This window comes from Terrapene carolina, unplaced genomic scaffold, assembly GCF_002925995.2.
Source record: "Terrapene carolina triunguis isolate 2854851 unplaced genomic scaffold, T_m_triunguis-2.0 Scaffold112, whole genome shotgun sequence".
In the NCBI taxonomy this organism is placed as follows: domain Eukaryota; kingdom Metazoa; phylum Chordata; order Testudines; family Emydidae; genus Terrapene; species Terrapene triunguis.
The window spans coordinates 18,723,423-18,751,031 of record NW_020664463.1 but is presented as its reverse complement, the minus strand read 5'-3'; the positions used below and the strand labels follow the sequence as shown (position 1 = coordinate 18,751,031).

The window sequence follows — 27,609 nt, the reverse complement described above, 5'->3', positions numbered from 1 at the left end:
ACATAAAAATACAAAAGTGTCACAGCACACTATTACTGAAAAATTGCATACTTTCTCATCTTTACCATATAATTCTAAAATAAATCAATTGGAATATAACTATTGTACTTACGTCAGTGTATAGTATATAGAGCAGTATAAACAAGTCATTGTACGAAATTTTAGTTAGTACTGACTTCGTTAGTGCTTTTTATGTAGCCTTTTGTAAAACTAGGTAAATATCTAAATGAGTTGATGTACCCCCCTGGAAGACCTCTGTGTACCCCCAGGGGTACATGAACCCCTGGTTGAGAACCACTGTTCCAAACAATAGCCACACTGTGTTGACTTGTCCACACCAAACAGGTTTTCCAGGGAGTAGCATTCAGTATATTTATGCCCTCTTTCACCATCCCCTCTTCTACACTCACTATTCTTTCTTCCTCCCCTCTTCTACAACCTTCCTCTGTCCATCTCTACTTCTTTTCGTATCCCCTCACCTCTCCTGAGACTTCTCCACCATTGACCTCTCTTCTGATCCATGAAGAAAATAGTGGGATGGGGAAGGAGAAGAGAAGAAGCTAAGGATAGATTGAAAAGGAGAACAGAAGTATGAGAATGAACGGAAAGAAGGGGGAAGGAACAAGAAGGAATGAAGGGAGATACAGAGAAAGGAAATGAAGAGAATGAGAGATGTATGGCTTAGTTCCATTGATTTCAGTAGGGTTACTCATGGGCTTTAAGTTAAGCATGCGTATGTTTGTAAAATGAGGCCCTTAGAAAGAGAGACACTGAGAAAAAGCAGGCCTTGTCTACACAGGGCAAATTGACAACATAACTATTTCAGAATAGCTATTCTGTGATAAATTAGCTATTCTGAAATGACTCCCCCATATGGATACTCTATTCTGGAATATAAATTATTTAATCCAGAATAATTACTCCTCTTTGTGAGCAGGGTAATTATTCTGAAATAAAGTCCCATTTATTCAACAATAGAGTGTCCTTATGCAACAGTGACCCCCATGGGAGTATTTCTGATTTATTTAGTCTAACAGTGACATAGGACAAAATAATCAGGCTATCAGCCCATGAAAATTAGCAAGTCTTCAAGTCTAGACGGTTATGGAGTTGATTTTGGTAAATTTCTGAATATCAAGATTTCTCCATGGAAGTTCCTGTTGGTAAGTCATTCTTTCTCCCTAGCAACCCTCCTTGAAGCCACTATGATAGGACCATAACAGTGATTCTGGGGAGGAAAACAAAAACAAAACAAAAAATGAAGAGAGCAGGAAACATTACCACCAATATCACCCTTAAATGCACATAATCATCACGTAAGACCTTATGAATGTCTCACCTTGAAACATTCATTCAGACCAGTTCAGATTCAGTTTAGAAAGATCAACAAGAAACACAATTGTATGAATATACCATAACACAGACCATGCTGAAACTTGAAGGCCTTCACTTCACCCTCAATGTGAAAGAAGGTGTCTGTTGACTGAGGAATCTGTCCAGTTGCCATTATTATTTCAAGTCCGTGAGAAATTTAATTTTGGCCATGAATATATTTCCTAAATTACGTTTTTTTCTATAACCCCCAAAGAAGCCTGTCTCTTAAACAGGACATAGTCTGACAGTTTTGAATTACATCATGAGGCAAGATATGGGTTCTTCTTGTTTTCACTGAGCCCCTACCGACTGAAATTTGGTGCCATTTATCAGACCAGAGGATGGAACTCAGAGGAAATGAGTGTACAGTCACACTGTTCACTGGCAATATCTTGCTATTCATCCTAAAACTGCAAAAATCAATCAAATTTCTCAAACAGACATTTGATCCAAATTAATGAGTCAATGGAGTTACTCCAGATTTAAACTGGTGCAACTTAAAGCAGAATTTGTTCCAACAGGCCCAATCCTGCCCTGATTCAAAAAGGTACAACTCCTACTGACTTCAGTGGGAGCTATGTAAGGAGAATTGGGCTCAATGTCGCTAAGGGCTTGTCTACACTACCCGCTGTATTGACAGGCAGCGATCGATCCAGAAGGGGTCGATTTATTGCATCTATTCTAGACGCGATAAATCGACCGCCGAGCGCTCTCCCGTCGACTCCAGTACTCTGCCAGGGCGAGAGGCGCAGGCGGAGTCAACGGGAGAGCATCAGCCATCAACTTACCGCAGTGGAGACACCACGGTAAGTAGATCTAAATACGTCGACTTCAGCTACATTATTAACGTAGCTGAAGTTGCATAACTTAGACCGATCCCCACCCTCCCACCCCAGTGTAGACCAGGCCTAAGTCTAAGGCCAGAACTACACTAAAAAGTTAGGCTGACCCAGCTACATCACTCAGGTATGTGAAAAGTGCACACCCCTGAGTGATGTAATTAAGCAGACCTAACCCATTCCATCTACCTAGCTACCAGCTCTCAGGGAGGTGAATTAACTGCAGCAATGGGTGAACCCCTCCTGTTTCTGTAGTGAGTGTCCATAATGAAGCGCTACAGTGCCACAGCTACAGTGCTGCAGCTGCGCTCCTGTAGTGGTTTAAGTGTAGACATAACCTAAAGAAATGCCTCTGGGAAATTCCAGAGCCTCTCCTCTCCAGCCTGAATTTCAGGCTGACTGGTACCTCCAGGACTTCAAATACCTTGCAATTAACATCCTCCCTCAAATATCAAAGCTATACAAGATATCATCTGCTTTGGGCAGTGTACATAAGAGGGATGAGCATTTTTAAGAGAAACAGGCACCGGAAGATAAGCATGCATGAGTGGTGAGTGTCTCTGTGTGGGAGAGCATATGTAGAAGAGGTACAAAGGAAAATGTGGCTAAGGAAAAGAGAGCCATTAGCAGTCTCTGCAAGTTGGATCCATAGTCTAAATATTTATTGGCATTTCAAAACATACAAATTTTGTCCAAATTAACATAAAATACATTGAGGCTTTACTGTAATAATATTTAGCTCTTATACAGTGTTTTTTATCTATGGTATATAGTGTTTTTCATCTATGGTTCTCAAGGCACTTTAGAAAGGTAAAAAGTCAATATTATCCACATTGACTATATGAGAAAATTGAGGCACAGAGGGGTTAAGTGGCTTGCCCAAAGACACACAAAGAATCAGCCACAGAGTCAAGAACAAAAGGCAGGTCTTCTGATTTACAGCCCTATGCTCCACCCCCAAGATCACAGGTCCTGCAGTAGTGGAGTTCTGTCCCATGTGTCCAGTTACTATCATTGTTCATTTCTGGCTATATATTATGGTGATCATTTCTGCCAACTCTTTAATTACTCCCAGTGTTATGCATTTTTCTTTCTTGCTTTCTAATGGGAGAATCTCTCTTATTTTTATTTTTCTTCATATTTGGAAACTGATATAGGAAATCTCTTTCCATTGCAGTCTCTCCTCTGTCACATTATTTTCACATTGTTAAGTCTTATCCTGGACAGTTCTGAAAAATGTTCAATTTTAGCATCCTTTAAATTTTGGGGTCACTTATTCTAAAGAGTTCTTATTTGCATTTCAATCACTCCTCTTTGGGTTTCCACTGTGTTTTGTGACTCCCAGACTGTCAGACCCAGATCCTCAGCTAGTGTAAATTGCCTTAACTCCAATGGCAATTTGGCAAGCAGTACTGGGTTTACCATGGCGCAAGTGGCGCCATGGCGCTGGGCCCACAATCAGAAGGGGCCCTGGCCAGCCCGATCCCCTGTCCGATTCACTCGGCCAGTAAAGCTGCCCCTGCCTCTGCTCCGCCCTGTCCCTTCCCCAAAGCCCTCACCCCTGCTCCACCCCACCTCCGCCTTCCCACCCCTGCTCCGCCCCGCCCCCACTCCAGTCCTTCCTCTGAGGACTGCAGCAGGGTCGGGCCTGCATTCACTGGCGGCAGGAAGTGGAGCGACCCAGCCCCAGCCCGCTCCGCCGGTGAGTGCTGGGGGGCAGTTCCCCCCTGCCCACCAGTCCCAAGGCTGGGAGCCAGGGGAGTAGAGCGGAGTGGAATGGAGCCGGGTCACTCCACTTCCCGCTGCCCTGTGAGTGCGGGGTCGGGCCGGCCCTGCAATCACCGGGCGGCAGGAAGTGGAGCAACCCGTTCCCAGCCTGCTCCGCCGGCTCATGCTGGGGGGCAGTTCCCCCCTGCCCTCCAAGCCTGGGGAGGAGATGGAGCAGTGGGGAAGGGGCATGGGATGGGGAAGAGAAGGGGCTGGGGGAAGCAGGGGCTGGGGAAAACAGGCAGTGGGGAAGGAAGGGGGTGAGATGGGGAGGAGATGGAGTGGTGAGGAAGGGGCATGGGATGGGGAAGAGAAGGGGATAGGGAAAGCGGGGGCCCAGCATGTGGATCCACTTGGCAGCAGCTGGGGCTCCCCTGTTAAGCAGGCCCATCAAATCCTCACCCTGACAAGCCCCCCCTCCCCTGCATCTGTACCACCCAGATGAGCCCCCCCCAGACACCCTCTCCAGTGAGCCCCAACCACCTGCACCTGGACCCCCACCCAAATGAACCCCCGCTGCTGAGCTCCAACCACTTTCACTTGGTCCCCCCTGCAGACTCCCATTGCCCCTGCACCTGGAACCTCTCTGTGCATCCAGATCCCCCACTGAGCTGCCTGCACCCAGACTGCCCCACACAGAACCCTCTTACCCCCATCTGGATCCCCCCACACTAAGTCCCTCCTGCTGCCAGGCTGAGCCTCCTTGCCCACATTTGGTGTGCCTGGCGCAAAAGGAGCAGGGCCCAAGGGTGTTTCTGTGGCAGGCATGGCCTTTGTGCTGTGTCAGGGTCAGGTTCAGCCTCTCTGTCAAGTCCCTGTCCCAGGGGGCGGGGGAGGCTGCAGGGTATTCTCCCACCTCAATGGCCTGTGCTCCCCACGGCCATGGTGGAGTTTCCACATTTATTTATTGTAAAAAAAAATTGCAGAATTTAAAAATATTATGCACAGAATTTGATGCAGAATTCCCTCAGGAATATGGGGCGCTGTACAGCTGTGATGGTGGGACTGTGAAGGGGGTGCTGGACAGTAGGGGATCCGTGGGCGGGGGAGATGGGCAGGGAGTATAGTGCGCAGGGTGCTGTGCAGTTGTGGTGGGAGGTCAGTGGGAGGGGTCTCTGGGCAGGGGGTGCTGGGCATAGCAGGTCTGGGGGCATTGGGCATAGGGATCTGTGCTGGAGGTCTCTGGGTCAGGGGGTGCTGGGCATAAAGGCAGGACACTGGGCGGGGGGCAGTGTGGAAGGGGAACGCTGGCAATGCAGAGCTGGGCAGGCCAGTGTGCGCCTAGCAGTTGTGGGTTTGTAAACAGTGCCCTTGTGCTGGGCTGAGTGGGGCCACTCCTGCTGCACTGCACCTCATTATCCCCAACCGGCCCCTCACTCTGCAGATCACCCCCCCGCATCACATGCCCCCTTTTTCTCCAGTGAGAGCCCACAAATATGTTTGGTGCTGGGCCCACAAAAAGCTAATCCGGCCCTGTTGGCAAGGGCAAATTCACACCAGATGAGGATCTGCCCCTCTGTTTTTATTTACAGTTTGTAGTAACTAATCTTATCCATTATAGAAGAGTACACCAGTTCAACTAAGTTTATTTAAAATCAACCTAGTTAAACTAATGCAAACCCCTAATACAGATGCACTTAAACTGGTTTAGCTTTTAGTTACATCAGTTTAGCGTGTATTAGTAAATTATTGATTTAAGATGTAAGCAAGGTTACATTGGTGTAACTGCACCTACATTAGGAGTTTGCATTGGTTTAACTACATCAATTTAGTTAAACATGAATTCATCTAGTATGGACAAGGTCTAAGTCTGCATTCGGTAAGGATCTGTCAATGTTTTGCATATTTCATCATGCTAAAGTAGTCTGCTAAAGTAATCCTCCTGTGCCAGGATCTATGAAAACCTAGTTCATTGTGATTTTTTATTTATACTTCCCAGTGAGCGCTATAACACTTTCTTGGGATTTTGTGTTGACTAATGAGCACTAATCATTTTTAGAGGAAGCTTGATGGACCTGGGAGCAATGCTACAGAGGAGTGGATTTTTAATTTTTTAATTTTCTAGAACTTTGCAGTAAAGGCAATGTATACTGCTCTGCTTGACATGGTGTCAAAGCCTGAGAGGTCTTTTTCCTATGTTGATATAAGAAGAAAGAATCCTTCTAGTTTCACTAATCTGAGAGTTCGTCTATACCTGTTTGCAAAGCCTGATGAATAATGGGATGATAGAAAGGAATTATGGGAATTTTTTAGTTTGACCTCCCACCCCAGAATTCCAGTGCCTTCCAGAACTGATCCCACAATGTGCGAGAAAAGTCCCAGAATGCACGAAGCCTAGTGGCAGAACATTGCACCCTGGGACTTCTGCCAAGAATGTCATGCACTTGTTTCAAAAAAGTACAATGCTGTGTGGATGCAATGATTCAAAAGTGAAGTAGCTACATATGGCTGATACAAACCAGTGTAAACACCATTTTCAGAATAGCTATTCCTTGATTAATTAAAGCACAAAAACATCATCTGAAATAACTTAAAAGTGTAAACAAGTGGTAAGAGTCTGCTTTCTCTGGGGAGGGAGAGGTGAGGAGAAGAGAACTCACCCTTGACATGCCCCTGGAGCAAATAGTGGCACATAGCCACCTCATCTTTGCTTTTCACGCTGTGCATCATTCTCCTCTTGGATGAGTAGTAAGATATGTGTCTAGTTGTACAATTGCTGAGAGGTTGTTGCTGCTGTTGCTATGTTTAATGCTATAGTGCTGTGCTTCAGAGCTCTGACATAAGTAACCAGCCCACAAGCATAAAGGTCTCAACCCTGGCTTCCAGCAACCTAATTACTCTTTGCAGGGTGACCTCAGCAATGCCTTCCAGGCCTGAGTCCCCCCAAATCCATCTCCCCAAGTTTATAACTACAAGATACTTAGATTTTTCTCCTCTGGGTCATCACCCATGAAGGAATGAAACCTGCCCCAATTATCCGTTCACTTGGGCACACACACTCCATATAGTTTACACACCACAGATCTGCTTGGGGTAAAAACAAACAAAAGGTTTATTTAATAGAAAAATCATAGAGTCAAAGATGAAATAGGAAGGGAAAGCTAACACATACAAATTACGCAGAAAATAAAAGACAATCTTAGGCTTTACACTTACATCTCTGTTAGCTAAATTCCCTATTGCCTCTGAACCATTTCCCAGGGTGCCCTCTATCCTAGAAGAGATCCAGTGTTTCAGGGACAGCACCCCACTTAGATGCTGTCCCTCAGTTTCTGAATCAGCTGCTGTTCCTATAGTACTGCTGATGCTATTCCCCTTGAGCATGAAAATCAATGACATGTTTGGGGGTTTTGTTAGCTGTTTGATCTGTGTGTGTCAGGTGGGGGTGGGACCAGGGTCTAGGATGAGGTAGAATGTGGACACCATAGCAAAGGCAGGCCCAACAGGCTGTTGGAGAGGGAAGGGGCAGAGGGAGATGAGAGGCTAAGAGCTCAGGGGCAGAGGAGGGAGTAGGGACAGAAGTGACTGGAGGCAATGCAGAGGAAAAGTGGGCAAGGAGGCAGGGAAAGGCAGAGGAGCAGGGATGAGAGCACAAGGAGGGCACACAAAAGTGGCATAACGTTGTGCAGAGATGGCTAGGCAGAGAGGCAGGTGCAGGGAAGGGAAGGGGAGAGGAGAGAGAGCGAGGAAAGGCAGGGATAGTGGGAGGGGAGCCATGACTGGCCAGAGGGCAGGGCAGGAACAGAGGGGCAGGGCTAGAGGGTGGGCAGAGGGGCAGGGCAGTCAGAGGAATGGAAAAGGGGGCCGGGCTGGGCAGCCTGGGGGAGGCGCACGGAACTGCTGCACGGAAACCCGGATTTAAGGAGTGGCACTTTTGAAAGTCTTCTCGCCGCGTCCCGTTCCGTCCGCCGAGCCCCGCAGCAGTTGCCCAGTGCCCCCAGCCGGTCCGCACCCTCCAGCACGATGCCAGTGAAAGGAGGCACCAAGTGCATCAAGTACCTGCTCTTCGGCTTCAACTTCATTTTCTGGGTAAGAGCCCAGCGCGCCCCCCACGTCGTGTGCCCCCTTCTGCCACCGGGGCGGCCCCACCCCTGGGGCAGGAACCCGGCCAGGTGCGGCTCGGGAGGGAAGGATGGTGGCGTGAATCCAAGCCCCCGTGTTGCCCCGGAGCGGGGAGTCAGTGCCCCCCAAGCTGTGGGTCCCCCTAGAGGAAGGAGAGTCGGTCGCCCCGCGGCGGGTTCCGGCTTTTCCCTGCCAGGGCCGGCTAGCCAAGCGGTGCCGGAGCTTCCCGGGTCGAGGGGCCGCTGCTCTGTGGGCAGAGCGCCCCAGCGGGCGGCGTCCGGGCTCGGCCCCGCGGCGAGCGTTCGGGTGGCAGCTCTTCGCAGGCTGCGCCCAGCCTCGCCCGAGCCCCCGGGCGAGGCTGGCGCAGTCCCCGGGCTGCACCCTGGGAAGTCTCCGCTCCCTGCTGCCGACGGGAGGGAAGACCCCCTCCCTGCGGGGCGCTCGGGCAAATCTGCCTCTTCCCACCCCCCCGCCAGCCGTAACGTGGCTGGTTGGGAGCGTCGCACCTCGGCCCTGCCCCCGGGCGCGGGCGTCTCCTCCGAGCGGGGGTGGAGAGGAGTCGCCTTCCAGAGCAGCGTCCTTTAGTTCCCGCTCCCAAGTCCTCTCCCTTCCCGCTGGGGAGAGACGGGACGGGACCCTGAGTCTCCTGCCTCTCTGCACCCCCTGAATACCCCGCCTCCCCCGCCTCACAGGGTGCGAGCACGGTCAGCCCCGTTTGTGTTGATTTGTAAACACAGCCAAACCGGAGACACTTGCTGGGGGGAGGGAGGACATTAGATGTCCTCCAGTGGGAGAATGTATTGGATCTTCAAGGGGGTGTGTCTCCGTCGTCTCAGCCTCCTGCCTTTCTCCTCCCCGACCCCGCCGTCTCCCTAGTCGCCGTGCCAATAATCCCAGGGTGGGGCTGCTGGGTGGCAGCGCTCCCGGGAGCAGCGAGTGGGGTAGTAGCCAGCTGCTGGCGGCCTGCCTAGTTCAACACAAAACACGCAGGCGGCAGGCTCACCCAAGGCCTGCGGGACTTCAAGTCCAGTTTTAACATACCATACCTGCCAGTCAGCTCCATTTAACCACCTTTTCCCAAGCCTGGCTTTGAGAAAAGGCCAGGCAGTGACTTCTATAGACATTTGCTAACTTCACATAATTGTATGAGTGGAGGAGGCAACCAAACTCCCAGAAAGTTATTGACCTTCTAGAACTTGAAGTTTAAATGAATGCCAGCAAACTATGGTAGAATCCTAATAGAAAAGGGGTGTGGGGGGGAAATATGCTACCCCATGCAGTGGATTTTAAGATTGCTTCCTATAGTGCAGACTATTGATGTTCCATTTACCTTGGTGTCAAGTATCAGAGGGGTAGCCATGTTAGTCTGTATCCACAAAAACAACAAGGAGTCTGTTGGCACTTTAAAGACTAACAGATTTATTTGGGCATAAGCTTTCCTGGGTAAAAAAACTCACTTCTGATGCATATGAAGAAGTGGGTTTTTTACCCATGAAAGTTTATGCCCAAATAAATCTGTTAGTCTTTAAGGTGCCACCGGACTCCTCATCATTTACCCCCCAATTTATGGGAGACTCGTTTTCCATAGGCTAGTTAGATTTGATTACAAGCAGAATGTAATGTGTAATGTTCAACCAAGACTTTAACCTTTCTTAATTGTATACTTTTAAAGAGACATCTTCAGTATCTGCTGAAGAAAATCCTAATCTAAGAAGTATTGCTTTAGTTTGAACATGTATGCTGTGTTAAATACACTGCATGTGTAGCTCTGATGAGAGAGTTCTGTATGCAGCTCAGAGCTGGCCTTTTCTTTTTGGGGGGGCTACAATTACACATTGCAAACTTGCCTCTAGCCTATTATGTTTTATCAGCCTTGTTGCATATGAATATTACTGCTTTCCAGACTTCTCATCCCATTGAATATCCTCAGTTCATTTTTTTTTTAATTGAATTTCACTTCAATTTCTACCCATAGTTCTACAGTAATGTAATAGAAGCATACCAGGTAGCCTGCTTTTTAACATGGGGGAGGGGAACCAGTTTTGTATGTAAGTTCCCATGGTAACAGACACACACAATTAAGACACATTTTTCCCCTGGAGTTTAAACTCGTGTTGCTTGCTGGTGGAATCTTTACCTGAAGCTGGCAGCTTCTCTCTGGGACATACTGAATAGTGCATTCTCAGATAGGGTGACCAGACAGCAAGTGTGAAAAATCGGGACAGGGGGTGGGGGGTAATAGGAGCCTATATAAGAAAAAGACCCAAAAATCGGGACTGTCCCTATAAAATCGGGACATCTGGTCACCCTATTCTCAGAGTGCCATGTGCCCAGGAAGTCCAGAGTTATGTTATCCCTTTGGAGCAAGATAACAGAAGCGAAAGCCAGGGAGCACTGCAAAGCACTAGGCTAGACTGCAAAGCAATACCTCAGGAAACTGCAGTTGTCATTTAGAAGCTGTGGCCTCTCAAACTTAATTTCCTTTCCCTGTGGCTTCTATTTAAACAGTCAGAGAACATCTGTATTTTGGCTGCTTACACTACTAAATACAAATCTTCTGTTTTGGACTCTAGAACAAACATGAGTACAACAAAGGGAAGGTAATAGACACTGCTGTAGGTTCATTGTAAATGTCTGGGGAATAAGGTCAGATGTGACTTAAAGGGAATTAGGTCTGGGTACTGTACGACTTCATGTGTATGTTTTTTAAATAGTGGATTTTTTTTAAAAATAAAGTTTCGGCCAACACCACACGCCTTTTCTCTTTCCTTCCTCCCTCCTCCCCCCCAATCAAAAAGCTACCCTCAAAATCCAGAAAATGCCATTTTGACATGCAGACTAGCAGTAATAGTGAAACCTGGAAAAGAGAGCTCCATTAGTAAATGCAGTACTAGAAGGGAAAAGACAACTGCATGTGTTCAGTAAAATATACCTCACTAGTAATCTGTTTATGTAGAGATGTCCTTGAATACAATCTCTGATTTTTATCAGGCACAAACTACAAATTCTAGCCCTATAACTAGCCAAATCAAAACACTTGATTTTGGGGAACACCTAGATTTATAATCTCCTGCAGAGAGAGAGAGCGAGCTTGAAAGTGTTTGGATTCAGAGTCTCTGCATATCTCAACTGTAAAATGTGATTCCATATCTGATATTCACTAAACGTTAACTTGGGTTTGGAGGATGGGAAGCTGGGAACAAAAATTTATCTGGTAAACAAATTATGAATTCAAATTCTAGTATTTTACATAATGGTGTCTACCTGAAGTCTGGATTACCGGAATGGATGAGTCTACATGAAGTTACTCTGTAAAACTACTCATACACTTCAACTAGATCATAGTGCAGTATCCTGCTTGCTCAGCAGTGGGCTGCTATGCTCTGTGATTTGCACAGATGGATAATCTGTTCATGTATGCAATTTAAGGCATGTGTTTTAATCTATAAATGGTAGAAAGCACTTCTCTCTGCATGTGGTGCCACAGCAGCTGAGATCAGCTGAGGTGCTCAATTTAAAAGCTCCTTAGCTTAACCATGAGGACTGGCAGGGCATTTACAGTGAAATGCCCTTAGCCAGGGAGCTCTTAGCCATTCTGTGGTACAGCACAGCACCCCTTTACTGACCGTTAGGATTAGCTTCTAGATCTACATTTTACCAGGCTTTGTAGAAGATAAAGAGTTAGGGTGGTGTCAGTGAATTGGGAATGGGGAAAGGAAAGAAAAGTATGTAGACTGGAAGCTCTTTGGCCTTGTCTTCACTAGGGAAAAACCTGTATTCCTGTTACCTCCTGTTAGCTAACATGAGGTAACTTCCCAGAGAAGACTAGGCAGTCTGTAGTTTTTAGATGTGTTAGCTGGTAGAGGTAAACACTAGGCTACACCCTGGTGCTTACCTTGATCTGCTAACACATGTAAAAAAACTACAGACTGCCTAGTCTTCACTGTGAAGTTACAGGTTAGCTCACAGGAGGTAACAAAACACCTTTTTTCCTAGTGAAGACTCAACCACTGAGGCAGAGACTAACCCGGCTACCACTCTGAAACCTGAGGCAGAGACCGTCTCTTATTTTGTGTATACAGTGCCGAGAACAACGGGGCTCTGAAACCTGAACAAGGTTTCCAGGTGCTACTGCAGTACAAATAATTGGTGAGGAGAATCCATATTTTCATATACGTGTCCTAGAATAAAATGATAGACAGATTGTTTTAGCCCTCAAGGCAAATAAAATAAGTGATATTTTTTTGTCTCAAAACTCTTAAGAGGCTGAAGGTCCTTCATTCTTAAACTGACTTTTATAGTAACAAAGTTTAAATTTAGAGACTTAACCTGCACTTGCAGCTGGTCCATCTTCTGGGTTCTGGGAAGGTGTGTGGTGGTGATGATGGTGGTGGTGGTGGGAGGGCAGGGGTTGGAATTAGCTAGACATTAGGGGAGAGTGGCATGGAGGAGTGAGATGCCTTGGTGCACCATGGAGCTCAGTACTGACTAGCACTGTTTCTGAAGTGAGGACTTGGGAAAGGAATTCTTGTTCCTGAGTGGCCCCACTGCCACTTGCAGGAGGCATCCACCTTTCCCTGATGACCAGTAGCCAGAGGGTCCTGAAGACAAATTAGATCTTTAACATCAATAGTTAAACTAAATGTCTTTCTCTTAATACAGTACTTCCTTTTTCTGTAATAGTTGCTCCTGATTAACTCCATGTGTTGACACACTTTGGGCTGGGAATAAGAGTAATTCTCATCCATCCACAATTACTGTTGTGAATGGGTGGGGGAATAAAGTGACTAACTTTTGAGCATAGACAAGCCCTGAAACAGGTACCCTGAGAAACTGAACTGTTAATGTGGATTAAGGTAGGATGTGAAGTTATAGCACAGTAGCTGTTCCTGAGTAACTCCATCTGTGGACACTCTTATTCCAGAATAAGAACACCTCGGTTCCTGTTTAGGTTAGTTCCAAAATGAATTAAGCTAAATTGCCCAAAGTCACTTAGTGTGGAATAAGACTGTCCATACGGGGGTCTATTGTGGAATAGTTTATTCTGCAACAGCTAATCCAGGCTCTCCCTCTGTAGACAAGTCCAAAGAGTGTCCACACATGCAGTTAATGAGGAACAGTTAATCGGGGTAACTCCATGCCTCCACAAGCCTAAGTAATAATCCTTAGCTCTTAAAAGAGGGTTCACTCATACAGGGCACAACTTGCGGGGGTGGGAGGGGGATAGGTATGCGTGGGTGAATGCAGCCACTGAAAATAAGTTTATCTAATGAGGAGTCTTGAGTTAAATGTCTCAGTCAATTTCATATGATCTACCTTAGAATTGGACTGAGGTGCCCTTGCCTTAAAGCTGTTTTAAAGACTCTGGTTTTTAAACACAGGTATACAGGCATATTGTGACCCAGGCAGAGGACTATGAATCCCTAGGAAATTTGCACATGAGAGATCAAGCTCATGAAGACTGTACTAGCATCAGTTTGGCTAGCTACTGAAAATGGTAGTTAAGCAGATGCCTCTTAATTTCCCCCCTTACAGCCCCCTCCCCCCCACTTCAAGGATGACTGTACCACTTAATTAAGCTTATTCCCCTAATTATAGGGTGTAGTTTCATTCTGGCACTTTCCCTCTTTGAATATTGAACTTTCAAGGGTTCCCCACCCAATCTTTAAGATATGAAGAGGATGGTGGTTCAACTATACTCTCCTCTTTTCCCTCCAGGTGAGGGAATTCCCTGAGAAGCTCACACCTCTTACTGCCATTATTTTGGTGTTTACATTAGGCTTGTAAATTGGTTTTAAACTGTACCTTTAGTTAAACTGGTGCAACTCTGAATATAGGTAATAAGGCCTTATAGATTCCTGTTCCTCATCAGTGTAGTGGGGTGTGTGGCCTTAACCACACTTATGAGTGGCCCCTTAAAAATACTTAGCTTACAGAGCCAAATTTTTGTCTTGAAATTCTATATCTGGGCTTGGGCAATTCCACTTGTGCATAGTGACAGGCTACTTGGAATGGAGCTGGGGAGCAGCGTGGCCCAGGCACTGGTGTTGGAAGGATCTGGGAGCAGACCAGATGGAGCCACCAATTCTCTTAGGTGTGATGGGGGAACCAGGGAGCACAGCAGCCGGAATGGGTGAGAGAGGAAAGAAGTTAGAGGAAAAGAAGTGAAGGGAGTGAGGGAGAGAGATAGAAAGCATGGTATGTGGGAGAGTTAAAAAGAGGGAACCGATGCTAAAAATAACTTGGGAGAGGGAGTGCTATATTTGCAACAATCACCACCTTCTGATGTATTGCACTTCCACAAATCAAAAAGCAGACGTGTTTTGATTAGGCTAAACTCCTTCATCGGGGTTTGAAGTCAGTTGGACTTGTGCTCCTAAACAACTTAAGTTGAGATTTTCAGAAGCCCTTAGGGGCTCTTTAAATTTTGGGCCTGTATATAAAAAATGTTCACAGTAACTTTAATGTACTGAGTTTTTAGTGTTAGTTCCTGATGCTGCAAACATTTAGGCCTTGTCTACACTATCGCTTAAGTCGATGTAAGTGACGTCGCTAAGGGGTGTAAAAAAAACACCCCTCCCCCCCAAGCAACATAACTTACATCGATTTACACCACGTTAAGGCAGTGGGAGATGCTTTCCCATCGACATAGCTTCCGCCTCTTATTGAGGTGGATTAATTATGTCAACGGGAGAGCGCTTTCCCATCAACTTATCGTGTCTTCACCAGACCCGCTAAATCAAATCCGCTGCATCAATCTCAGTGGCACCGATTTAGCACCAGAGTGAAGACAAGCTCTTAAACATGTCTTAAGTTTAAGCACTTGGCTAGTCCCATGGAAGACAATGGAACTACTCATGTAAGTACATTTACAGTCAGTTTTTACAGTAAGTTTAAAGCCCTGATGCTGCAAACACGTAACTTTCAATATTTTTTGTTTTTTTGCTTATAGCAGTCTTGCAATATTCAAAGACAATACCCTACTAGTAGTGGCAGTTTAAAATTTATAATGAATTATAATATACATGTTTCTTTTTATCTAAAGTTGCAATAGCTCATGTGCTAAAATTAGTTTTACAAAGCCTCAACCTGACTTAAATGGAAAAAAAAAATCAAGTGACTTAAATCTTTGAACCCTGTTTTGAAGTACTATTTTGTATCTCTCACTCACCCTTGTTTACAGAGGCCATGATTCCAGTAAAACTATGGTTAATGGTAAGACTGGACTTTGGAGGCGTCTTCCTTTCTTCAGCGTGTGTCTGATCCACTTTGTGACAGAGCACTTAGTTCATCTGTTTGTTGTAGTACCATAGCGTGGAGGGTTGGATTTGATGACTTCTCAAGGTCCCTTCCAGTCCTACATTTCTATGATTGTATGAAAAACAGCCAGCCTCTTTAAAGTGTACTGACAAATAAATGTAGAACAGACTTTCTTAAGCCAGCGGTTCTCAACCAGGGGTCCGGGAGCCCCTAGGAGGCCGGGAGCAGGTTTCAGGGGGGCCGCCAAAATAAACCAGAGAGCAGGGCTGGTGTTAGACTCCCTGGGGCTCAGGGCAGAAAGCCGAACCCAAGCCGCGCGGGGCTAAAGCCAAAGTCCGAGCAACTCAGCTTTGCAGGGCCCCCTGTGTTGTGGGGCCACAGGCAATTGCCCTGCTTGCTACCCCCTAATGCCAGCCCTGGCTTTTAATCTACTGGATATGCAGAAAAACAGCTGTTGTGGCACAGGTGGGCCATGGAGGTTTTTATAGCATGTTTGGGGGGAGCTCAGAAGGAAAAAAGTTGAGAACCCCTTCCTTACGCCACTCAAATAAGTGGAGGGGAAAGATTTCTCACAGAGCAGAGACATTCAGCAAAAAACTTAAAAAAAACCAAAACAACCCAAGCATTTTTATAAAATATTTTCTCTCTGCCTTGTGTAATGGTCAAGGCTGTTGACTTAGTCATGGGCTGTAGAGCCTGAATCAAAATACTACTTGTGGTCAATTGAACTGATATGTTAACTTCCAGTGTACGTACTTGAATTCCATGTAAAATGTAGAGGAAAGTCAGGAGCACAATTGCAGTACATTGCCCTGAGCAATCTGATGTGAAATTATCTGTATTTAGATTTCTAGCAGTTTTAACTTAATTTGCCATTTAAATAAATGTAAAATCAGTAGACTGACTTCTGAATAGTAACTTGTGTAAAATGGCCACTAGTCTTGGCTTTGGTTCAAGAATTCCCTGTAATGTCATACCATTTTATTGCAATAAATGCTGTTGCAGTACAGTAGGCATTGCATTAACTTTGCAAATAACACTCTTGAATTGGAACTTGCTTAATGAGAAAGAAAACATCTTTTTTCCAAGCCATAAATTTCCAAAGCAAAGTAGGATTAAACATGATCATAATAAACAGTTGCTGACTCTTTTCTAATTGCCAGATATGCATTATGCATCTCAGAAGCTTGAAAAGTCATACTGCTGTGGATAGTGATGCCATTACTAAGGGTACGTCTATACTTACCTCCGGGTCCGGCGGTAAGCAATCGATCTTCTGGGATCGATCCCGGAAGTGCTCGCTGTCGACGCCGGTACTCCTGCTCTGCGAAAGGAGTACGCGGAGTCGACGGGGGAGCCTGCCTGCCGCGTCTGGACCCGTGGTAAGTTCGAACTAAGGTACTTCGACTTCAGCTACGTTATTCACGTAGCTGAAGTTGCGTATCTTAGTTCGAAGTGGGGGGTTAGTGTGGACCAGGCCTAAGGCTCAACCTCAGTCCATTCAAAACCCTTATTTGATTTTCTTATCTGTGATTTTCTTTCCTTGTCTATAGTGAGGCAGAAGTTTTAGTCTGTTCAAAGTCAGACATGTTCCTAAATTGCTCATAATAATCTCAAAACTTTTCTACATGCTTCGCAGTATCACATTTGGTCTTGGCCCCAGGCAGTATATCGGCATGCATATGTGGGGGTAGAGGTTGTTTTGGATTCTGTACCAGTGGAAAGATTGAGGTAAATGTTTTGGTAGTTTTCTTGTTTTGAAGGTGGGGAGGAGGGACCACACCGACTTACTCTACACTCACATTCTTAAGGTGGGGAGGGCAGGGCATGCTTTTGGATAGCCCTAAATGAGGAATGGTCATTTAGTGATGCCTGGAAAAAACAGTCAAGTAGTAGCCAAAAATTATTATTGATACTTTTCCCCTTTCCCCCCCCCCCCATCTTTCTCCTCCTAATTTTGTTCCATGCAGCACTATGATGCTCACAGCTGTGGAAATACTCTGGTTTTTACTGACTGCAATGCACTGCCACAGTCTCACTTCCTTTCCCTCGAAATTAATTTCCCAAACTTGATTTTAATCAAATATACATCACTAAATGGCATTCATTTCAAATTTTAGCAGCTCTAGGGATTTGCACTCCAAAGTGCAGTGAGCTTTTAATAAGCTTTGAAAAAGGAGCCTAGGCGCATAGTAAATGGCCACTTTCTAATGCCATCTGAATGAAAGTGGAAGAGTCCCTCTCTCCCTTGATCCATTCCTCCCAAACCCACTTATCCAGAGACATACACACCTTTCATATGGCATTGGAAAGTACCCAGGAGTTCTCATAGGCCTTCTCTTGGGCACTATACTCTGACATTCATTTTAAATCACAAGGGTTCTGGCACACATCAGCCTAGTCTGCTCTCTGCATCCCTTGTTAATTTGCCTAATTGAAGGTTTTAGTCCTTTATCTTCAAAAGCCCTGCACATGATTAATCCCAGCAAGTTTATTATTTGTATTACTGTAACTCCCAACAGAGGGTGGGGCCATGTTATGTTAATACCTCTACATACACATAGTAAGGGACAGTCCCTGCTCTTGAGAGCTTGCAGTCTAAATAGATGCCACAGACAAAGGGTGGGAGAGGAAACCGAGGCACAGAAAGGTAAAGTGAGATAGTCCTTCACTTCAAGTCCATGACCCACGCAACAGCTATGTCCCTCTGGAACAGGGGTAATCAATTATTTTTTGTCAAGGTCCAAATTTCTTGGTCAAGGTCCAGACTCCAGAGAAAATACAAAAATAACAACAATAATGATACATAAATAAAAAGATGTTGCGGTCTGTTCAAAAGCATCTGGCGGTTCGGATTTGGCCCCTGCGCCGCCTATTGACTACCCCTGCTCTGGAACAATGGAACTTTCAACCTCTAGATGGAGATTTGCGCACACGAGGCTTGGTCTACGCTTAAAGTAATACTGGTATACTGCATCAGTGAGGGGTGTGCAATAATAGCACCTGTGATTGACCTAGCTATGCCGACAAATCCCCCAGTGTAGAGTCAGCTGTGTTGGTGGAAGAGGGCTTCTGTCAACACAGCTAACATCATTCAGGGAGGTGGTGTTCCTACCTTGACAAACAACCCCCTTCTGTTTGTGTAGGGGCTATAACTGTGCTGACATAGTTATGCTGGGGTAGGTTCTGTAGCGTAAACATAGCCTCAGACAGATTTTTCAGAAGCTGTTCCACAACTGTGGAACTCTGTCGTTTTGAAGAGATTGGAAAAACTAACTTATTTTGTCACCTGCAAACTGAGAAGTAAAATCCACTTCTCTGCCCTTGCCTTCACAGGGTACAATAACTTATAACACACACTTGCTGATGATGGGGTGGAACAAAAGGTAGAGATTTTCTCTTAGATTTCTTTCTTTTTCTTCGATAAGGTACTCAGATGCAATGTTGAGTGGAGCGCTCCCTTATCCCTCTCATGAAATGTAACCTAGCCACTTTGTCAGCATATGGCAAGCTTTTAAACAGGAGTTATGACTTGTAAAACTTTTAAATTAATTACACAGGTTTCTTCAGAGTTGGTAAGTTCTTTGAACTATAGCTCTAATAGATCTTATGCAGGCAGTGCTTATGGAGTGACAAGCTCCATAGTCTCCATACGATTGAGGTAATGGAGAGGTCGGTAATGGTGGTCATGGAGCTTGGTTCTGTAGCAGCAAATACAGAAGGCCCACGAGTACATTCTGTATACCTTGCAAGCTCTAAGGAAGAAACTGCACTTAACTAACCCATCTAGGCATCATCTGCCAACCTTGAGACCTTACTTTTAGGATGTCTTTGAGCTTCTGGAACAGGAGTTGTCTCTGTCCACAAGCTCACAGGCTCCGCTGGATGTGTGTGTGTGTGTGTGTGTGTGTTTGTTTCTTGGATCTATCTGACCCTCACAACCTGTGCCTGTGGAGGTCATGCCCTTCTCAAGACCAATGAAGGATTTAAGTTCAGAAGAGATCTCCTGGAGATCCAAGAGGCTCAAATTACTTCAGTGATTAACTCCAAAACTAATTGCCTGACCTTCTAACATAGTATATTTGTTCTTGTACAAGATAAATGAATAAAACTTGGAATAAGTAATCTTTTATACCCTGATATCTCCTTGTTCAATTAACGTAACATTTTCCTTAAAAACATAAAAGACCCCACTAGCAAAGTTTCAATAAGTGTTTTCAAGGAGAGGTGGAAATAGGTTGTATACCATCCAGGACTGGTGCCAGCTTTTTTGCCGCCCCAGGCGGCACCAAGGACGGAAGAGGACAGGAGAGGGGCGGTTCCGGGAGATCCCACTGCCGAAATGCCGCTGAAGACCGGGGCGGCCGAAGATCCTGCCGACGCAAAGCGTCGCCGCCAAAATGCTGCCGAGGGACCCAAAATGCCGCCCCCCAAATCCTGGCGCCCTAGGCAACCGCTTAGGTCGCCTAGTGGTTGCGCCGGCCCTGATACCATCTCAGCTTTATAACTTTCATCTAACATCCAGCTCAGTCATAGAGCTATTCTTCCCTCCCACCTTCCCCTTATCTTCCTCAAGATTGGTTATCCAGAATAATCTGTTCTGTCACAACCCAGTTATCCAGTAACTCCACTCTGCAACATTATAGGTGTGCATGGGTTTTCTACAGAAAAAATAAGGCAGGTCTGGGACTCTGGTCCAAATAATTTGAAAATCCAGGATGGCTATGCACAGTAAGGGAGCAAAAAAGCAGTGTATCGGATTGGAGTCAAAACAGTAAATACCATGATAACCTTTGTGTGAACTATAGCTTGTATGTTTATATATAATTTAAACAAAACAAAGAGTTTGTGGGAGCAGGGTCTTACAGGAATAATCAAGTGGTGCTCATCATTGGAAAGCTAACAGAAAGAGGTGAGCTCAGAGGAGGAACTTCAAAGACGGAGGTTGCATGGGGACACAAGTGCAGGAAGGAAGTGGAGACTAGGAGAGTGTCAAGGTGCATGCAGTTGGGAAAAGAAAGGGCATGTTGTGGGCCACAGTAGGAGACAAGAATACATATACAGGGGCACAGCCTGGAAAGCAACAAAGGGGAGTTTGCATTTGATACAGAAAATGACTGGAAGCCAGTGTAGGGATTAAGAAGCGGGGTGATGTAGTAAAAGTAACATGCAAGGAAAACAACTTAGCTGTAGTCAGATGGATTGAGGAGTGATGCAAGTTCTGGAGGACGAAGCTGCCGTTGTAAGAAGTGAAAGATGACTAGGGATGGATTTTGGAGGAAGCAATCGGATGCTTAGTAGCCTTAATATAAATGGCAAAGAAGAGAAGTCTAAAAAGTCAAGTTCCTGCCATTACTAGTGCCCTCTTTGGGGATTAGAACTCTTTTTCAGCCATCAAGTTGGATATCCGTTTAACTCCTGTTTTTGTTTAGACTTAACACAGTGTCTATGACAGGCCTGTTCCCATAACGGGATCTGTCCAAGTTTTGCGGGTAGAGTGGATTTCAACTTAATATCTTTAATTCTTCAATTAACTTATGTTTAAAAAGTTAACTTTGGGTTTCTATACCATCTCTGGATTCAACCTGTCAATTTTGGGGGGGTTAACAGTTGTATTGTTCTTGCCTTTTAAAAAAAATATTTTTTTCTCTCTCCTGTTGCTGTATGCAAAAACCCACACAAAGGGGAAGTGACTGACTGTATACAGGGGAAACAGTGGAACTGACTGACTACGTGTTGTTTATATGCACCAAGTAACAAGCTTAAATTATATGCTTATTGTTTAGGCTTAGTAACCTGTGTTACAAATTCAGAACAGGAAATTGTGGTCGGAAAATGCCACAAACAAAAGATCTGTCTCCTTCAGTTCTTCAGGTATATCTGCTTAACTCTTTGACCCCAACAAAATACCTCCCCGAATCTGTTTTTTATTTTTGTCCTACAACACCTGTGGAGAGGGAGCTAGATTCTTGATGCATCATCAACAGAATCATCAACTATGCTCTATCCGTATAATTTTTATTACGGGTGATCCATTTTACTTATAAATTGAGCCTCTTTTAATATGTAGTTATTGAGAGGTAATAAGCTTAGAGCTCTGTAATGCCATTTTTATAGTTGCTTCAGAGTAGAATTGTACTCCAAAGTAGAAAACATGCCACTCCATAAAATAGCTTGGATTATCCCTGGTTTTCCTTCTAGTTGCAGTTTTACAGTGTTGTGGTAGCCAGACAAAAGTCATAAAAGCATCCTTTTGATTTGAGAAGGATGTGGTTTAAAAAAACCAAACTTCCTTCTGTTTTTAAAAACTGGCCTTGGATTTGCTATAGGTCAGCTCTTTATAGCCTAAAACCAACAGCGTCCAGCTTCCCTTTCCCAGGCAGAAAGCTAAAAATGGCGACAGACTTTTCTGCTCAGCTCTAATTTGAAAGATGAGGCCCAAATTTCTCATCTTGGATTGGAATTATAAAAATCCCCAAATTTGGGGTGGTGGTGGGTAGATTGGAGAGTCCTGGTAAGGTTGCCAGGCGTCCGGTCGTAAAGGGACCCTGGCGGCTCAGGTCAGCACAACTGACTGGGCTGCTAAAAGTCTGGTTGGCCGCAGTGGTCAGCTCCGTGCGGCTCCTGGAAGTAGCGTGCATGTCCCTCTGGCTCCTAGGTGGAGGTGCGGCCAGGGGGGCTCCAGCTCTGCAGCTCCCATGGGAGCTCTGCGACCAATGGGGACTGTGGGGGCGGTGTATGCAGACAGGAGCAGCATGCAGAGCCCCCTGGCCACCCCATGCCTAGGAGCCAGAGCGGCACGTCGCTGCTTCCCGGAAGCCGCCTGAGGTAAGCGCGGCTGGGAGCCCTGCCCCACCCTGGAGCCCCCTCCTGCACTCTGAACCCCTCGGCCCACCCCGGAGCCCTCATCCCCTTCCACACCCCAACCCCCTTCCCTACCCCGGAGCCCCCCACACACTCCCTACCTCTCATCCCTAGCCCCAACCCAGAGCTTGCATCCCCAGCCAGAGCCCTCATCCCCTGCCCCAGCCCAGTGAAAATGAATGAGGGTGGAGGAGAGTGAGGGAGGGGAGATGGAGTGAGCTGGGATAGGGCCTGGGGGCAGAGCAAGGCTGTTTGGTTTTCTGCAATCAGAAAGTTGGCAACCCGATGGTAAGGGCTCATCTCCATTAACTTGGGAGGCCATTGCAAGTTGAATCAGATATGCTTTCAGTCATTTTATTCACAAAAGGCTTGAGGCTGCCTGAAAACCAAATAACAGCAATATCTAGCCTTAGGAAGCAAAGAGGGTAAGTGTCACTGTACTGAGGAGCTGGAGCGTTGTGGGTAAACAACCTTAATCGGATCAAACATTATATTAAGGGTACATTAACAAAGAACCATTTATTACAACATCAATTGCTTATTAATTTGTTACAGTCCAATTGGTCTATAGGTCACTCCCAATCATGTTTTGTAACTACAATACACCATCCACTGACACGTTTATAACTATCTAAAATACACATTACTTGGGTCAGTAACAGGCTTACAACCTCTAACGCATAAGCCACTTGAAAATGGAACCTTAGTGAGAACCCGGCATATGCTGAGATGAGTGAGTAGTGCCGAATGCTTGTTGACGAATGAGAGTCACTCCTTGAAAACCCCACACTGCTTCTTTGGCCATTTAGGATATGGTGGGCAAAAGGGTGAGAAGATAATTTCCTGACCCTCTGAGAGATCAAGGCTCTTGCTGAAAGTCCCTTCGTTATGACTCTTGCTGCCTGTGCATGCTGGGGTATCTCAGAATAGCATTATATACTGGACATACTTTCCTTTATAACCCTATGACCTTCTTGAACTTCAGCCTAGTCAAATCTTATTGGCCTCTATTTACACTTTAAAATTTTCCACTGCTTTTATTATACCTAGCAAAGATAAAGTGGCAAACTCTCTCCCCTCCCTCATCACATGTGGATGCAGTTATACCAGTATAGTTTATTGCCAATCATCAGCAAAGCAGAATAAACTGTACTGTTATAAAGCACCTTATACTGTTATAACTTTATAACACACTAGGGTTTTTACTGGCATAATTATATCTGTGGGAAAAAATCACACCCTGGATTAACATAGTTACACCAGTAAAACGCTTTAGGTGTAGACCAGGCCTTACTCTTACTCAGTTGAAGTACAACCTGAAGAAGATTGTCTGGTTGCACTTTGGCTTTGAAATGTCAAGACTTTTTAATGTATCTTTGATTGGATTGGAAGTCTCTGGATGTGACTGGTTCCTAGAGAACAAACTAATATGTACTGATGCGCTCTAGCTAAACCTTTAGGCTCCTCTTTGATAGGTTGGTCATCAGATGCTTGCTTTTAAAGGTAGTGCTGGTCTTTCAGGTATGTGTGGTTTTCTCTGATCAGGTAAATCCAGTCTTTGGCTGTTCAGAGGTTGGTTCATTCTCCCTGACACCCCCTCTCCCATCCGCCCGCCCCCCCCCACACACAAACTCCTAAGGTATTTTTAAAGCCTCTTTAAGGACAATCTACAGTAAGGTGAGGTGAGGCTATTTAAATTGCAACTCCTCTCTAAACTATTAAAAATAAAAGCCCAAATTTTCCCCTGCTAGTGATTTTTCCCTCTCGTCCCTTCAAGGAACTCCACACACTTCCATCATTTTGGGGAGAGAGATTGGGAGAGGGGAAATATGTATATGGGCAACAAAAGTTCACCTCTTTCCCCCCCAAGAAATGTCTGTACTATAATACACAGGAAGAAAAGGGGTCTTTTGCTCCCTCTCTTTGTGCATTTGTCCAGTGCAGGGTTTCACTGTGTATGATGTGATAGAGGGAAACATGCGCACCCATGGAGGTCAGTGGCGACGGGTTGTCTGCACTATCTGCAGAGGGGACAATAATTTGAGCCTTTATAACAATTTCCAGTCTCTCTTGGGTGCAGAAGTCTGTGAATGCCATTCTGTTCTCTCTTAGCTCATACTTAACTAGCTTAACCCTTCCCTAGGATTTCCTAAACCTTAGGCCTAACTGTTACTAGTTCTAGTCATCTGTTACAAACTTCTCTTTGCCCTAGAAAACATTTAAGGCAAAATCTAAGGGCTTGGCTACACGAACATTTAGTTTGTGGCAAGCTGGGGTGTAAATCTACTCCACACTCACCTTGCATGTAGTTAGTGTCTTTGTGCACCCTGCTGCTGCTGCTAAAAGTTTCCTAGTGTGCACTGATCTACTCCCATTTCAAAGCAGCATAGGTGAAAACACACTAGGGGACTTTCAGTGCATGGCAACAGGATCCACACACAGACACTTAGTGCCTGGTAGGCAAGTGTGGGGTAGGTTTACACCTTAGCTTGCCGCAAACTAAGAGTTCATGTAGATAACCCCTAATTCTTGTAACTCTAATCTATAACCCCTTGTTTTGGAAGCAGGGCAACTGTTCCAGAGGTTAGTCTGTGAATATTAAATGTCCTTTGCCACATGTGTGCACGCAGCCAGGCTGGCAGGATCCTTGGGTACACAGACTTGGTTCTTTGTTTGCAGATCACCTTTTTTGGTCCAATTTTGGATGCAGAACTTCAGATTAGGATAGAGCAGTGTTTCTGTCACTGCCTTCTGTATTTTTTAACCCTCTTACAATGTACCCACGTATCTCCTTTGCTTAGCTCCTACTTTATGCTGGGCAGACTTGGACTGATGAGCTCATTAGACATATGAAGAGTTTTTATTTTTACCACTGTGCCAGAAACATTGAACATCACATGACATAAATCTGGCTATTCCCTTAATTCACTGAAATTACTAGTGGGTCTTCATATAGGAAGAAATAAAACTGCCTACAAAGCATGGTCTTCAGCATATTACAAAGTTGTCTTCAGTGTGAAAACATCAGTATGATGCAGTATTCAACCTGATTACAATAGGTCCTCTGTAAAGCAGTGTTGGGTTCAGGGATAAGTGGAAATATATAACCCAGCAAGTTGACACAGTCCAATACGTAACATGTCTTCAGTATGGAACAAGAATGACATTCAGCTTGATCTGTAAATTATGGTGCAATAAAACTTGTGAAATACTCTGCTGGATATGTACAAAGCTGGAGACTAATACGGGACCAACTTGGAATGTAAATATGCCAAAATGAAAATAACATCTTAGTTCTGGAAATTAAATGACAAGCAATGTCCTCCTTCTCCTTCATAATAATAATATTAGTCTAAAAATAATATGTAAAATTATCATCCTCATCTACATTTGGAACAGCATAATACTTATTTCTTTAACAACCTTTCTCTTTACTCATACAGCTTTTAGGAACTGCAGTCCTTGCAATTGGACTATGGCTTCGGTTTGATACGCAGACAAAAAATATCTTTGAGATGGAATCCAACAATTCAAACTTCTATACTGGTAAGCAGTGAAGTAATTTGAGTACCATAAATTCCCTTTGTACCAAGAACTTTCTGATAATGTACTCTGTCTTCTTTAACCTTCACAAAGACATGCCAAAGTGCAATACTCAATTGTTGTCTGAGATTTTAAGATGTTCAGGTAAATATGGTGAGTCTGGAATAAGCACACCTCTCTTTCAGGGAGACAGCTAGCTATGTGCTTTGTACCGCGCGGATGCCTACACATACATACACTGGTTTAGCATGCAGTGGAGATCTAAGATATCCCATAGAAGAAGAGCACTAATAGATCAGTTTTGCCTCTTTGGCTGGCATTAGAGATGTGTGTGTGTCTGTGCTTACACTATGCTTACCAGTCCTAGAGACCTCTCTAGACGTGATGAGATAGAGCATGTGTTTCCCTGTGTGGAGGACTGGCTGATGAAGGACAATCCCTTGGAAGGGATCCAAGAACTGGTCTATATCTCCAGCAGGGTGTGAGAGTCACTAGAGCTTCATTCTAAACCAAGTTACTATTTGTGCAGTGACTTGAAAAAATTACAGTGCAATAAAAGTTATTACTAAGCTCCCAACGTCTGAACTTAGAGGCAACAAGAGTATGTATGAATCTTGGTAGACCTGGCTCGTGTCAAAGCTTTCAAACCACAGGACATCGTGATTTGTCACAGAAGATGCTCCAGAACCAGAAAGTCTCAGCAAGGATCATGCTTGTGCACATTGGGCCTCATTGATGCAGTAATATGTTTGGTAGCCTTGGCAAATATTCAAATGAGGCAGCCTTCATAGAACCTGAGGGACTTGTTCATAAGCTCACAGATTCATTTCCTCCAAGAGTTTGCATCCTACCCTCTACACACTGGTGTGAAGGGAGCTGAAGTACCATCTTGCATCTACCAGTAGGAAGAGTCCCAAATTCCTCTATTCAAAATTATATTCCCTGTGGATTCACAAAGGGAATGGGGGCTAGAACTAGAGCTGGTTAGAGTATTCAATCTGCTGAAAGCTCCTTCTGAACCACTCTTTGACATTTTATCTCTCAGGTATGAGGTTAACCTCTTGGATCGCTTGGTAAACTGGGGACAAACAATATAGGTTTTAATACCACTAAATGTAAATATGTACTTCTAGGAACAAAGGATGTAGGCCAAAATTACATGAAGGGAGACTCTACCCTGGGAAGCAGTGACTCTTAAAAAGATTTGGGAGTCATGGTGGATAATCAGCTGTGGCCAAAAGAGTTAATGCAATTCTGGGATGTATAAACAGGGGAATCTTGAGTAGGAGTAGTGAGATTATTTTACCTCTGTATTTGGCACTGGTATGGCTTCTGCTGGAATACTGTGTCCAGTTCTGGTGCCTACAATTCAAGAAGATAAATTTCGAGAGGGTTCAGAGAAGAGTCATGAGAATGATTTAAAGGAATGGAAAATAATGCTTATAGCTAAGATTAAGATTTTGTCATGGTTATTTTTAGTAAAAGTGACAGACAGGTCGCAGGCAATAAACAAAAAATTATGGAAGCCCGTGACCTGCCTGTGACTTTTAGTAAAAATAATGGGGGGGGGGAAGGGGCTGAGGGGGGATGAAGGGGTTGGGAAGGGGCTGAGGGGGGATGAAGGGCAGAGAGGGGGCCACCATCCCATGAAGGCTCAGAGCTCCAGGGCCCCCCTGCAGGGGTGAGGTGGAAAATGTCACAAAGGTCTCTGCAGGGCCGGCTCCAGGCACCAGCTGAGAAAGCTGGTGCTTGGGGTGGCAGATTGTTCGAGGCGGCATTCTGCCCAATCCTAGGGCGGCACGGCCGCTTTTTTTTTTTGTTCCGCTCCGGCCGCCCTGTAGGGGGCGACGGCGCGGAGAACCAGAGTGCCCTGCAGGGCAGTCCTCTTCCTTCCCTCCCC

The 27,609-nt window shown here is 45.2% G+C and overlaps 1 protein-coding gene across 1 annotated transcript in view; it reads left to right on the top strand.

Moving 5' to 3' along the window:
• Window positions 1-7,795: 7,795 nt before the first annotated feature.
• Window positions 7,796-27,609, top strand: part of CD9 (CD9 molecule) — a 37,242-nt gene continuing 17,428 nt past the window's right edge. The window contains exons 1-2 of the mRNA XM_024214337.3: window positions 7,796-8,009; window positions 25,610-25,712. Coding sequence (XP_024070105.2) covers window positions 7,944-8,009; window positions 25,610-25,712 — 169 coding nt within the window. The 5' untranslated portion in view covers window positions 7,796-7,943. The remainder of the gene's footprint in view (window positions 8,010-25,609; window positions 25,713-27,609) is intronic.